Source organism: Arachis stenosperma, chromosome 9 (assembly GCF_014773155.1).
Source record: "Arachis stenosperma cultivar V10309 chromosome 9, arast.V10309.gnm1.PFL2, whole genome shotgun sequence".
Classification (NCBI taxonomy): domain Eukaryota; kingdom Viridiplantae; phylum Streptophyta; class Magnoliopsida; order Fabales; family Fabaceae; genus Arachis; species Arachis stenosperma.
This window is the reverse complement of record NC_080385.1, coordinates 43,571,893-43,586,126: the sequence shown is the minus strand read 5'-3', so window position 1 is coordinate 43,586,126 and position 14,234 is coordinate 43,571,893. Positions and strand designations below refer to the sequence as shown.

The 14,234-nt window shown below is 33.8% G+C and overlaps 1 protein-coding gene across 1 annotated transcript; it reads right to left on the bottom strand.

The window, feature by feature from the left end:
• Positions 1-8,185: 8,185 nt before the first annotated feature.
• Positions 8,186-12,691, bottom strand: LOC130951678 (nuclear transcription factor Y subunit B-4-like). Its single transcript, XM_057880383.1, has 2 exons — positions 12,362-12,691; positions 8,186-8,243 (listed from the first exon to the last, which is right to left on the bottom strand). Exons 1-2 carry the CDS (start codon positions 12,637-12,639, stop codon positions 8,240-8,242), a joined length of 282 nt encoding a protein of 93 aa, XP_057736366.1. The 5' UTR covers positions 12,640-12,691; the 3' UTR covers positions 8,186-8,239.
• Positions 12,692-14,234: the final 1,543 nt, after the last annotated feature.

The following is a 14,234-nucleotide window of genomic DNA, read 5'->3' as shown; positions in this document are numbered from 1 at the left end:
AGATGGGCGTTGAACGCCCAGGAGAAGCAACTTGTGGGCGTTGAACGCCCAAAACATGCACCATGTGGGCGTTCAACGCCAGGATGATGGGAGGAGGTACAATTCGTTTTTCTTCATAATTTTTCAAAATTTTTATGTTTCAATTCATGATTTCTTGCATAAACATATTTCAAATTATCACTTTCAATTCCAAAAGCTTTTATCCTAATTTCTAAAATCCAATGTTGCAAATGTTTTAGATATATCTTAACCCAAAAGAACAAATGGCTTTCCAATCCAATCCATCATCTTTTCAAATTTGTTTTCAAAACTTGATTATATTTTTTTAAAAATCTTTTTCAAAAGTAAATTTCAAATTTATCTTTTAAATTATTATTCATATCTTTCTCTTTTAAAAATTATATCTTTTTCTGATCATATCTTTTAAAATCATATCTTCTATCTTATCTCTTTCTTATTTTTCGAAAATTACCCACCCCCCTCCCTATATCTTGTATTCGGCGCCCTCCTCATCATCACCATTCCACATTGCTCTCCTCCTATCCCTCTTCTTTCTTCTCTTTTGCTTGAGGACAAGCAAAGCTCTAAGTTTGGTGTGTTTTACCCGTGATCACAAAAACTATTGTGTCTCTTGATCATGGCTCCTAAAGGGAAACAACCCAACCCAAAAGGCAAGAAAGAAAGCACTCCAAAGCCACTTTGGAATCAAGGGAAGTTCTTAACTAAAGAACATTCAAACCATTACTACAAGATAATGAGTCACAGATCAGTGATCCCGAAAGTCAGATTCGATCTGAAAGAAGATGAATATCCGGAGATCCAAGAGCAAATTCGAAACAGGAATTGGGAAATTCTGGCCAATCCTGAAACGAAAGTGGGGAAGAACATGGTTCAAGAATTTTATGCTAATCTATGGCAGACAGAAAGGCAAAGAATCATTGGAGCTGCTCTCTTTGACCATAAGACCGTAGTCAGAGGAAAGATCATTCATACCAATTCTGACAAGATCAGGGAGATATTCAAGATTCCTCAACTGAAAGATGACCCAGACTCCTTTAATAGGAGAATGATGAGGGTCAATAAAGGGTTGGACAAGATTCTGGAGGATATATGCATCCCTGGAGCCAAGTGGACTACCAGCACGACTGGCGTCCCAGTTCAACTAAAAAGGGAAGATCTAAAACCAGTAGCCAGAGGCTGGCTGGATTTCATTGGGCGTTCCATATTGCCCACCAGCAACCGTTCTGAAGTAACCATCAAAAGAGCTGTCATGATTCACTGCATCATGTTGGGAAAAGAGGTAGAAGTCCATCAGCTGATCTCATGTGAGCTATACAAAATAGCAAACAGGAACTCTAAGGACGCCAAATTGGCTTATCCAAGCCTAATTTCTATGCTTTGCAAAGATGCTGGAGTAAAGATGGGAATAACTGAATATATCCTAATTGAAAAGCCCATTACTGGAACATCAATGGTCAGACAACAGCAACAAGATGATCCAACCAAGAGAAGAGCACAAGAAGCTCTCCCAGAACTGCCCCAATTCGAATACTGGGAACATCTTGAGGCTTCTATTTCCAGATTGCAAGAAGCTATGGATCAAATAAAGGAAGAACAGAATAATCAAAGTAGCATGATTTGCAAACTGCTCAAGGAACAGGAGGAGCAAGGGCGTGATCTAAGGGAGCTGAAGTGCCAAAAGATTAATCCATGAAAAAGCACCACACATATTAGAGGAGCACCTACTCCTCAAAACAACAGGTTGCTGTGTTCCAAATTTTTTTCTTTTCCTGCTTTTAACTTAGTGATAGGATAATTATAGAAATTTACCTTAGGAGATATTTAGTTTATCTATTTTGATTTTATTTCCAATTAAGCTATAATTTATTTTTCTCATCATCATCAGGCATGAATAAAGTAGTAGATTTTTTTTAGAATAAAGAAGTAATTTATATTTTCGAGTTCTTAATAATAAAATTTATAATTAATTATATGTGGTGGCAACACTTTTTGTTCTCTGAATGAATGCTTGAACAGTGCATAAATTGTACTTTGAATTTGATGAATATTGGCTCCTGAAAGGATGAGGAACACGAAAAATATTATTGATGATCTGAAAAATCATGAAATTGATTTTTGAAGCAAGAAAAAGCAGTCAAAAAAAAAAAAAACAAGCCATGAGCACTAGCCAAGAGTAAAAAAGGGATCCAAGGCTTTGAGCATCAATGGATAGGAGGGCCCAAGGAAATAAAATCCAGGCCTAAGCGGCTAAACCAAGTTGTCCCTAACCATATGCTTGTGGCATGCAGGTCCAAGTTACAAGCTTGAGACTGAGTGGTTAAAGTCGTGATCCAAAGCAAAAGAGTGTGCTTAAGAGCTCTGGACACCACTAATTGGGGACTTTAGCAAAGCTAAGTCACAATCTGAAAAGATTCACCCAGTTATGTGTCTGTGGCATTTATGTATCTAGTGGTAATACTGGAAAACAAAGTGCTTAGGGCCACGGCCAAGACTCATAAAATAACTGTGTTCAAGAATCAACATACTACACTAGGAGAGTCAATAATACTATCTGAATTCTGAGTTCCTAAGGATGCCAATCATTCTGAAAATTTAAAGATACAGGGGGATGCCAAAACTGTTCAGAAACAAAAAGCTATAAGCCCCGCTCATCTAATAAGAATATGAGCTTCATTTAAAACTCTAAAATATTATTACTTCTTAATTTCTGTCAGAACCTATTTTATTTATCTAGTTGCTTGAGGACAAGCAACAGTTTAAGTTTGGTGTTGTGATGAGCGGATATTTTATACGCTTTTTGGGGGTAATTTCTTGTAGATTTTAGCATGTTTTAATTAGTTTTTAGTTAAATATTATTAGTTTTTAGGCAAAAATCATATTTCTGGACTTTACTATGAGTGTGTGTATTTTTCAGTGATTTCAGGTATTTTCTGGCTGAAATTGAGGGAGCTGAGCAAAAATCTGACTTAGGCTGAAAAAGGACTGCTGATGCTGTTGGATCCTGACCTCCTTTCACTCGGAATGGATTTTCTGGAGCTACAAGAGTCCAATTGGCGCTCTCTCAACGGCGTTGGAAAGTAGACATCCAGGGCTTTCCAGCAATATATAATAGTCCATACTTTGCGCGAGAATAAACGACGTAACTTGGCGTTGAACGCCAAGTTCATGCTGCTGTCTGGAGTTAAACGCCAGAAAAACGTCATGATCCGGAGTTGAACGCCCAAAACACGTCATAACCTGGAGTTTAACACCAAGAAAGGCCTCTACTCGTGGATAGCTTTAATCTCAGCCCCAGCACACACCAAGTGGGCCCCAGAAGTGGATTTCTGCACCAATTATCTTAGTTTATTCATTTTCTGTAAACCTAGGTTACTAGTTTACTATTTAAACAACTTTTACAGACATTTCTTGTACCTAATGACATTTTCAGATCTGAATTACATACCTTTTGATGGCATGAGTCTCTAAACTCCATTGTTGGGGGTGAGGAGCTCTGCAGCGTCTCGATGATTTAATACAATTCCTTTGTTTTCCATTCAAACACGCTTGTTCTTATCTAAGATGTTTATTCGCGCTTAATTGTGAAGAAGGTGATGATCCGTGACACTCATCACCTTCCTCAATCCATGAACGTGTGCCTGACAACCACCTCCGTTCTACATCAGATTGAATGAATATCTCTTAGATTCCTTAATCAGAATCTTCGTGGTATAAGCCGGATTGATGGCGGCATTCATGAGAATCCGGAAAGTCTAAACCTTGTCTGTGGTATTCCGAGTAGGATTCCGGGATTGAATGACTGTGACGTGCTTCAAACTCCTGAGGGCTGGGCGTTAGTGACAGACGCAAAAGAATCAATGGATTCTATTCCAACCTGATTGAGAACCGACAGATGATTAGCCGTGCTGTGACAGAGCATAGGAACGTTTTCACTGAGAGGATGGGAAGTAGCCATTGACAACGGTGACACCCTACATAGAGCTTGCCATGGAAGGAGCCTTGCGTGTGTTGAAGGATTTCAAGGAAGAGTTGAAGTCAAAGGACAAAGCATCTCCAAAACTCCAACATGTTTCTCATTACTGCACAACAAGTACCACTGTTATTCCCTTTTATTCTTATAATCAAATCTTGTAATTTCACTTTTAATCCTATTGGCTTCCTGACTAAGATTAATAAAATAAACATTGATTGCTTCAAGCCAATAATCTCCGTGGGATCGACCCTTACTCACGTAAGGTATTACTTGGACGACCCAGTGCACTTGCTGGTTAGTTGTGCGAATCACAAATTCGTGCACCAATGGTCCAATGACATTTTCGAAAATTCAGATAGACCATAATAGAATATTTCTAATATGGTCCATTCTGAAAACATGTCAGATGGACATCTTTTGGTCAGCTGCTTGTATCTTTCCCAAGCTTCATAGAGGGATTCACTATCTTTTTGTTTGAAGGTTTGAACATCCACTCTTAGCTTGCTCAGCTTTTAAGGAGGAAAGAATTTATCCAAGAAGGCAGTAACCAGCTTATCCCAAGAGTCCAGGCTATCTTTGGGTTGTGAATCCAACCATATTCTAGCTCTGTCTCTTACAGCAAAAGGGAAAAGCATGAGTCTGTAGACTTCAGGATCAACTCCATTCGTCTTTACAGTCTCACAGATCTGCAAGAACTCAGTTAAAAACTGATAAGGATCTTCAGATGGAAGTCCATAAAACTTGTAGTTTTGTTGCATTAAGGCAACTAGTTGAGGCTTAAGCTCAAAATTATTGGCTCCAATGGCAGGAATGGAGATGCTTCTTCCATCAAGTTTGGACGTTGGTTTTGTGAAGTCACCAAGCATTCTCCTTGCATTATTATTATTTTCGGCTGTCATCTCTTTCTCTTGTTCGAAAATTTCTGAAAGGTTGTTTCTGGATTGTTGTAATTTAGTTTCTCTTAATTTCCTTTTCAGAGTCCTTTCAGGTTCTGGATCAATTTCAACAAGAGTGCCTTTTTCCCTGTTCCTGCTCATATGAAAGAGAAGAAAACAAGAAAAGAAAGAGGAATCCTCTATGTCACAGTATAGAGATTCCTTTATGTTAGTAGAAGAAGAAAGGGGTGAAGAATGTAGAAGAGGGAATTCGGATTTTTTTAGATGAAGAGAGGTGAAGAGAAGTGTTAGTAATTAAATAATAAAATAAAAGAAGAAAAGAGAAAGAGAATTTCGAAAATAATTTTGAAAAAGGGGTTAGTAATGTTCGAAATTAGAGATAAATTGCAATTAAAGTTAAAAGTATTAATTAATTAAAAAGAATTTTTTTTGAAAAAGAGAGAGGTATTTTCGAAAGTTAGAGAAGGAAAAGTAGTTAGGTGGTTTTGAAAAAGATAAGAAACAAACAAAAAGTCAAATAGTTAGTTGAAAAGATATTAAAATCAAATTTGAAAAAGATAAGAAGATAAGAAGTTAGATAAGATATTTTGAAATCAAATTTTGAAAAAGATAAAATTTTGAAAAGGATAAGATAAAAAGATAAGATAAAAATTTTAAAAGAAAGATATTTTGAAAGGGATTTAAATTTTAAAATGACTTAACTAACAAGAAACTACAAGATAAGATTCTAGAATTTAAAGATTGAACCTTTCTTAACAAGAAAGTAACAAACTTCAAATTTTTGAATCAATCACATTAATTATTAGTGAATTTTCGAAAATATGATATAAAGATAAGAAAAAGATTTTGAAAATATTTTGAAAAAGGTTTTTGAAATTTTCGAAAATGATAAAAAAGAATGAAAAAGATATGATTTTTGAAAAAGATTTTAAAAAGATAAGGTTTTTAAAATTGAAAATTTTGACTTGACTTGTAAGAAACAACTAATTTTGAAAATTTTTGACCAAGTCAACCCAAAATTTCGAAAATTTGGAGGGAAATAAGGAAAAGATATTTTTTTGATTTTTTGAATTTTTAATTATGAGAGAGAAAAACAACAAAAATACTCAATGCATGAAATTTTTAGATCAAAACAATGAATGCATGCAAGAATGCTATGAATGTCAAGATGAACACCAAGAACACTTTGAAGATCATGATGAACATCAAGAACATATTTTTGAAAAATTTTTTATGCAAAGAAAACATGCAAGACACCAAACTTACAAATTTTTAATGCTTGGAAAATATGAATGCAAAGATGCACATGAAAAACAAGAAAAGACACAAAACAAGAAAACATCAAGATCAAACAAGAATACTTATCAAGAACAACTTGAAGATCATGAAGAACACTATGAATGCATGGAATTTTCGAAAAATGCAAGAAAAATTTTTTTAAAGCATGCAATTGACACCAAACTTAAAGATTGACTCAAGACTCAAACAAGGAACACAAAATATTTTTGATTTTTATGATTTTTTACTTTTTTTTTTGGATTTTTATTAATTTTTTCGAAAATAAAGTTTAGAAAAACGAAAAATAAAAGAAAAATTTTGAAAAATATTTTTGAAAAGAAAATTACCTAATCTGAGCAACAAGATGAATCGTCAGTTGTCCATACTCGAATAATCCCCGGCAACGGCGCCAAAAACTTGGTGGACGAAATTGTTATTCATGTGTTATTCCATTTTGCAAAATTCATTGCTTTTCATTCCCTGGCAATGGCGCCAAAAACATGATGCCAATACCATGGTTCACAACTTCGTTCAACTTAACCAGCAAGTGTACTGGGTCATCCAAGTAATACCTTACGTGAGTAAGGGTCGATCCCATAGAGATTGTTGGTATTAAGCAAGCTATGGTCACCTTGTAAATCTCAGTTAGGCAGATTAAATTGGTTTATGGATTTTCGAATATTAATAATAAAAAGGAAAATAAAAGGGATAGAATTACTCATGTAAATCAATAGTGGGAGTTTCAGATAAGTGCATGGAGGTGATGTGCTCCTCTTGAATCTCTACTTTCTCATTGCTTTCATCCAACCCTTCTTACTCCTTTCCATGGCAAGCTGTATGTAGGGCATCACCATCATCAATGGCTACTTCAATCCTCTCGGGAAAATGGTCCTATGCGCTGTCACTGCACGGCTAATCGTCTGGAGGCATCACCCTTGGTTGATGGCTACATCCCATCCTCTCAGTGAAAATAGTCCAAATGCTCTGTCACAGCACGGCTAATCATCTGTCGGTTCTCAATCAGGTTGGAGTAGAATCCATTGATTCTTTTGCGTCTGTCACTAACGCCCAGCCTTCAGGAGTTTGAAGCTCGTCACAGTCATTCAATACCGGAATCCTACTCGGAATACCACAGACAAGGTTAGACTTTCTGGATTCCCAGGATCCTACTCGGAATACCACAGACAAGGTTAGACTTTCCGGATCCTCATGAATGCCGCCATCTATCTAGCTTATACCACGAAGATTCTGTTGGAGAATCTAAGAGATATGCGCCTGGCCTAAGGTAGAACGAAAGTGGTTGTCAATCACGCGCGTTCATAGGTGAGAATGATGATGAGTGTCACGGATCATCACATTCATCAAAGTGTTGTGCAACGTATATCTTGGAATAAGAATAAAAGAGAATTGAATAAAAAGTAATAGTAATTGTATTGAAACTTTGAGGTACAGCAGAGCTCCACACCCTTAATCTATGGTGTGCAGAAACTCCAACGTTGAAAATACATAAGTGAAAGGTTCAGGCATGGCCGAATGGCCAGCCTCCATGTGGTCACGAGACCGAACGACCAAAGACTAAACAGTCAAAAGACCTCTAATACAATAGTTAAATGTTCTATTTATAGTAAACTAGCTTCTAGGGTTTACATGAGTAAGTAATTGATGCATAAGTCCACTTCCGGGGCCCACTTGGTGTATGCTTTGGCTGAGCTTGATCTATCCACGAGCTGAGGCTTCTCTTGGAGTTGAACTCCAAGTTATGACGTGTTTTGGGCGTTCAACTCCGGATCATGACGTTTTTCTGGCGTTTAACTCTAGACAGCAGCCTGTACTTGGCGTTCAATGCCAAGTTATGTCGTCAATTTCCGAATAAAGTATGGACTATTATATATTGCTGGAAAGCTCTGGATGTCTACTTTCCAACGCCGTTGAGAGCGCGCCAATTGGAGTTCTGTAGCTCCAGAAAATCAATCCATTTCGAGTGCAGGGAGGTCAGATTCCAACAGCATCAGCAGTCCTTTTGTCAGCCTTTTTCAGAGTTTTGCTCAAGTCCCTCAATTTCAGTCAGAAATTACCTGAAATCACAGAAAAACACACAAACTCATAGTAAAGTCCAGAAATGTGAATTTAACATAAAAACTAATGAAAACATCCCTAAAAGTAGCTTGAACTTACTAAAAACTACCTAAAAACAATGCCAAAAAGCGTATAAATTATCCGCTCATCACAAACATAGAAAACATGTATCCCTCATGAATTGTGGGTTGTTCTTTGCTCTTATAAGTCCATTTTTCTATTTTATTTTGCAAAGAGAACAACCAGATTATTTAAATAAAAACACATAATACCATTCTTAAAAAGCATAAAAAATGTATCAAAAAAGAACATCAAAAAATATAAAAATAAATATCAATTATTCAAATTTTCACATTCATCTTTAGCTTATAACTGCAGATTTTACTCTAGTCTAACTAATATTCCATCAATTATTCAATTTTCACCTAACCCATGGCAATGAAGATAAGTCGATTATCTATATGCATTATACATAGCAAGTTGGCAATAGTTATGAAAATATAGAACAACTCATACAAAAAATAAAAATATGGAACCAAATAAGCACTAACAATAGTTATGAAATCAAAGGAACCTACGTATAGAAGACAAGAAAAATAACTTGCAAAAATTATGAAGTAGCAGTAAACAGCTAGATAGAAACCTTCAACCAGCAAGAACGGCAGCGGTGCAATGATTCTTGCGCGCGAACCAAGGAAATTTGGTGCACCAAGGAGACAATGACGCGGTGGTCATGGAGGCGAGACTGGCGGCGCCCTGGAGAAGCGACGAATCGACACTTTGGACAAGGAAGAAGATCGACGAGATGAGAGAAAATGGTGATCACAGTCCTTCCTGAGGAGGGGAAGTGATCCCTGGACGATGAAGCGGCGGTACAACGATGAAACAAAGGAGAGGAGACGATGGAACTTCTTCCGATTTTCTTCGCGGCGATGAAGAGGTGGTTGTGGTTGTCGGCTAACGGAACGGTGTTAGGTGTCGCGGTTCCTGCACCAACTAGAAAAGAGTGTGAACAGCGTGGCTGTGGGAATGGGAGAAGGAGAAGGATTTCTGTGTGTTTGACTATAGGAGTGGGAGTGGGAGAGAAGAGGAAGCGTTTTCACAATTTTTTATTAGGATTTACTTAATTAACTTTTAATTATTCAAATTTTGAATTTTAGAAAATTTAAAATTAATTATTAAATGAAATTGTTTAAAAGGTTAGCTGGTTTATGTTGGTTTTCTATACTTTTCCTTTTCGTAAATAGAAGGATGTTTCTTTTAATTTTCTAAACCTGTCGATCCACTTGTGCATCCTGCAGTTTTGTTGGAAACCTATGAAAATAGAAAAAGTATGTCATATTATGTTGATGAACTTCAAAGACATGAGAGGATTAAAAATGCTCTTACTCATATTAGGACTCAGTCATCACATGAACATGCTCTATTATATCTGATAATTTTAGTGGTGTGGTAGGTTCTATTTGATTTAATTTGATTTTCGAGCTTTTTTTTATTTATCTTTTTTATAGAATGGAGATGTAGAGAAAAGATCCCATTGATTCAAGTTATTCTTTAATGGAGTATTTGAAATATGAAAATTTATCATTTTCTTTATTTATGAACCAAACTTCAACGGGGCTTTAAAAATTCTTCAGATAGAAAAAAAAATAAAGAAGCCAATCAAAGGAGATTCATCGTAAAACAACATTGTTATAAAGTTTGAGAATTTATCTATCTTCAAACCTTTTACCACGGACCACGTTAGTACTGTAACAGATATATGGATAACACATCAGCTTATTCCGTTATTTTTTTTATTAAGTAATTGCACAAAAAAATCTAAATATCACACATTTTATAAGATGAGGAATGATTTTATATTTTTTCAATTTTAAAAGACGAATTTGTCTTTAAATTAAAAAGTCAGAGTCTTATTTATTCTTTTCTTAAAATAAAAAGAAACTGTGCGTGTATATTTTTTTGGTGACTTACTGTGCGTGTATATATATATATATATCAACCTTGCTCCATTGTAATATTATGGATACATATATTAAGATAAAAATGATTGGTTATGAGACAATTAACTAATTAGTCCTCCTAACCTAACTCCTTGATAAGGGGAGAAGAGTCAATTAATTAGCAGCCGATTGTCTCCGTTTCGAAAAGGTCGAACCGAAACCTTCATTTTTAAAGATTTTGATTCACCTTCCCTCTACTACCTTGACAAAGACTCTTCCGGGCACTTTAATAATAATAATATTATCTGAGTATATATGCAAATTATTTTAGAACATTATTACCTCTCTTCTCTTCAGAGAGTTGCAGATGGATGGGAATGGTTGTTTTCGATCAGTAGTACAGTACAATAATGCAATACCTCATATCCCAGTAATAATCTATTATGTGACATGTATGTGTTTGTGTGTTTGTGTGTTTGTCAGAGAAATTTATATCTAGTTGAGAAGTGGTCCCAATAACTGAGGCCGTGACCATATCCGATCCATACAGAAACCCTAATTTCTGACACAAGGGGCAATAAATTTCTGTGCTCTCAACTTTAATAGAACCAACCATGCTCTAATTTACTTTCATTTCAAATTATATGGAAGAATTGAATGTTGCAGGCATGCCTGATGGTAGATATGATTCCATTTTCACGGTTAATTGTGCAAATGTAAAGCTACGAGATTGTGGTCCCCTCCTTCTATGGTTACAAAACCAAAACCTAGTACATATATATATATATATATACACACATCAAGTTTATAAATTTCTAAGTGTATGTGTACATATTATATATTAGTACCTATAATCACTACTTTTATTTTATAACTTGCTTTCAATCTTTCACTATTACTGGATAATTTAATTTGTTTTTTGGTTACATACTGCTGCAGTTAATTTATCAACCAAGTTGGATTAGTTACATGGTTAGTTCACTCATCAATTTAATAAAAAAATGCTTTATTAAGAGAAGAGAAAATCTATCTATCTCTTTCTCCAGTATAAGATTTATTAAGAGAACAAAGGCTTTAAATACTATGGCATTTATGGATATGAACACACTTTATTTAAAGTTACGTTGATGTAATATAAACATTGACTTTAACGTTGACCAATCAGATCCGTGATTTTTTTTGATCAATTTACTTTTTACATGTAGTATCTCTATTATTGATCCTAACTAATTTAAGGAAGTGGGTTAAAAGTTATATAATGTGATGTTAACTAAGAATAAATCTATATATGTTTAGAAGTTACTTTTAAATATTTGAGTTGTGTGTGTAAATGCTCATGTACAAATTACTGACCTGAATCTGATCTGAACCCAGCCATATGTGTTGAATTTTATACTGGTGACTAAAGAAATAATATGCTACAACGAAAATGCATAAACATAACTGAACAATTGTAATTTCTAGTTTCTAATCTAGAGCAAAGTTATATATGAATTGGTGAAAAATCAAATAAGCTGCTGAAATTAATTAACTTTTTTGCCCAAGAAATGGAAAGACCAAAAAAGGAACCAAAGGCAACCTGTTGTGTTAGCTTTTGGAAGACTAATATGCACTTTGTGGGATAAGATGGATCTGGATAGGAACTAAATTTCACCAATCTTCTTATAGAAAATATATATGTTCATATTAATCAATCTCCTTATAGGGACAAGTTTAGTTTTCATTCAATTTGGACTATGTATATAATTAGATAAAGCATATCTGGGGTAAAAGCAAACCTGCCTTTTCTCCTGGACTTATAACCTGAAGCTTTATTTCATTCTAAGAAAAAACACTCATCAGATGGAATGATTAACCTTCTGTGTGTAATGATTATTAAGATTCAAGATATATAGAAAGAAAAAGGAAAATAAAAATACCTTTATTTAAATTAATTAACGAGTAGTAGATATGTATAGGACAATTCCAAATTAAGTTTCCTATAGATCAAAGTATCCAACAAAATCAGAAAATGGTAGAGTACATAATCATAGATCGTCATCACCTTGTAACTTAATAGAATTAGAGACCAGAAGCCTAAACCCTAAACTCTAGAATGTTCTTTGTTGTTGTTATTGTTGGAAAGAAGGTTTTGTTCCCTGTGAGTGTGAGCAAGGCGGTATTTATACAAGTACCTGGAGATGGCCTCGGCGTAGTTGTCAAACCCTAAGGAAGAAAGCGCCCAGCAGATGTCGTCGCCGTTAACGGTCTTTCGATTCTCCTTGTGACACTTGGCAGAGGCCTCACCCGTCACAAAGCTTATGAACTCTGTCACGCACTCTTGCATTAACTGCTTCCCTTCTTTTGAGATCTTTCCACTTCCTGGCACCACCTGCTTCATTATTCTTCCCACATTTGCAATCGGCAAACTCATATCCTCATTATTACTACTACTTCTACTGTTACTCTCCATGATCTCTACTATATTAATTCAATCAACTTTTTTTGTGGATCTCACATGTAATAATGCCGCTATCGTCATTATATAACAAGTATCAGGAGTGAAAGTGATGATTCAATTTTTGTGCACAAGAGTTAAACTTATATATAAGCAATTGTGAGTTTTAAGGTTTCAAAGGAAAATTGCATTGTCACAATGAGCATGAGCACAATTAGAATTGTTGTGATTGCAAGTGATCCTTTAATTTAAGTTATAAATGTCATTATTAATTTTGGATTTAGTTAATATATGTCCTAAAAATATAAGATACATGATAAAATTATTAATTAAAAAGTAATTAAAAAATTATAAAAAATAAAATTTAAGTTTTCAATTAATATATTTATTGTGTATTTATTAAGATAAAATATTTAAATATTTCTATTACTAACAATTTTATCTTGTATCCTCAAAAATATACATGATAAGTATATCCTTTTAGTTTTATTTGTCTTAATATTATAATTTATATATTTTTATAATTATTATTGTCCACTTAATTACTAAATGGTTACAACAATGCCATTTGTTAACCTAATAGCTATATAAGACACTTTCTATACCTCTCAACTGAGAGTTCAGAAAAATGAAAATTTTCATACATAAAAAATTCTAACTTTTCATACTCTATTTTGAGAATTTCTATGATGAATATGAAGTTGGGTGAAGAATAAAGATTATAATTGGTTTTGTTAAATAATTTTTTTTATTGTAAAAAGTGCAATCGCCACTTTTCATTCAATATTAATTACTTTTCAGCATAATAACCCTTTGCTTTATACTCCATAGAGCATATACATTGAGCAAGTATTGTGGTTGTGGTGGCATGAAAAACTTTTATATTCGTAACTTGAAAATTAGATGTGATCAATTGTCTTTAGCAATTAATTATAATTATGTTACAAAAAATTCTAGAGAGATAAAAATAAAAAATTATTTTATTTAATTTAATATCTAAAATTTTATACATATAATATTACTCAATTATTTTAACAATAATTAAAGAATGTAAAAATAATATAATTAAACAGTAATTAATAAATATAAAATAAAATAATTTTAAATTTCTTTAGATTGGTTTTTTATTATTTTTTAAATATTTTTGTCTCATACACATATATATATATATATATATATATATATATATATATATATATATACATGTACTTTTAATTAAGGAAAAGAAGATTGTTGAAGTCCGAATTAACCATGGATAATTGCATAATTTATCTTAAAACAACTTAATCGAATAATATTGCTTAATAATATAATAAATCATTTGAGAATATATACAATTCATAAAAAATAACGAGAATATACAAAAATATAATTTGCCACCACTTGAAAAGTAAGCATATATATATATATATATATATATATATAAACATCTCATGTCATAAAAATACTCATCCCAAAAGTTTAAGTTGATTTTTAGGTTCACTAAAAATCAAATTCTTGACCTTTCAAATCTAAAACTCGCTCTAATACCATGTCATGATACCACTCATCCCAGAAGCTTACGCTGATGGAAAAAGATAACACTAATGGTTATATCTTTAATACTCCCT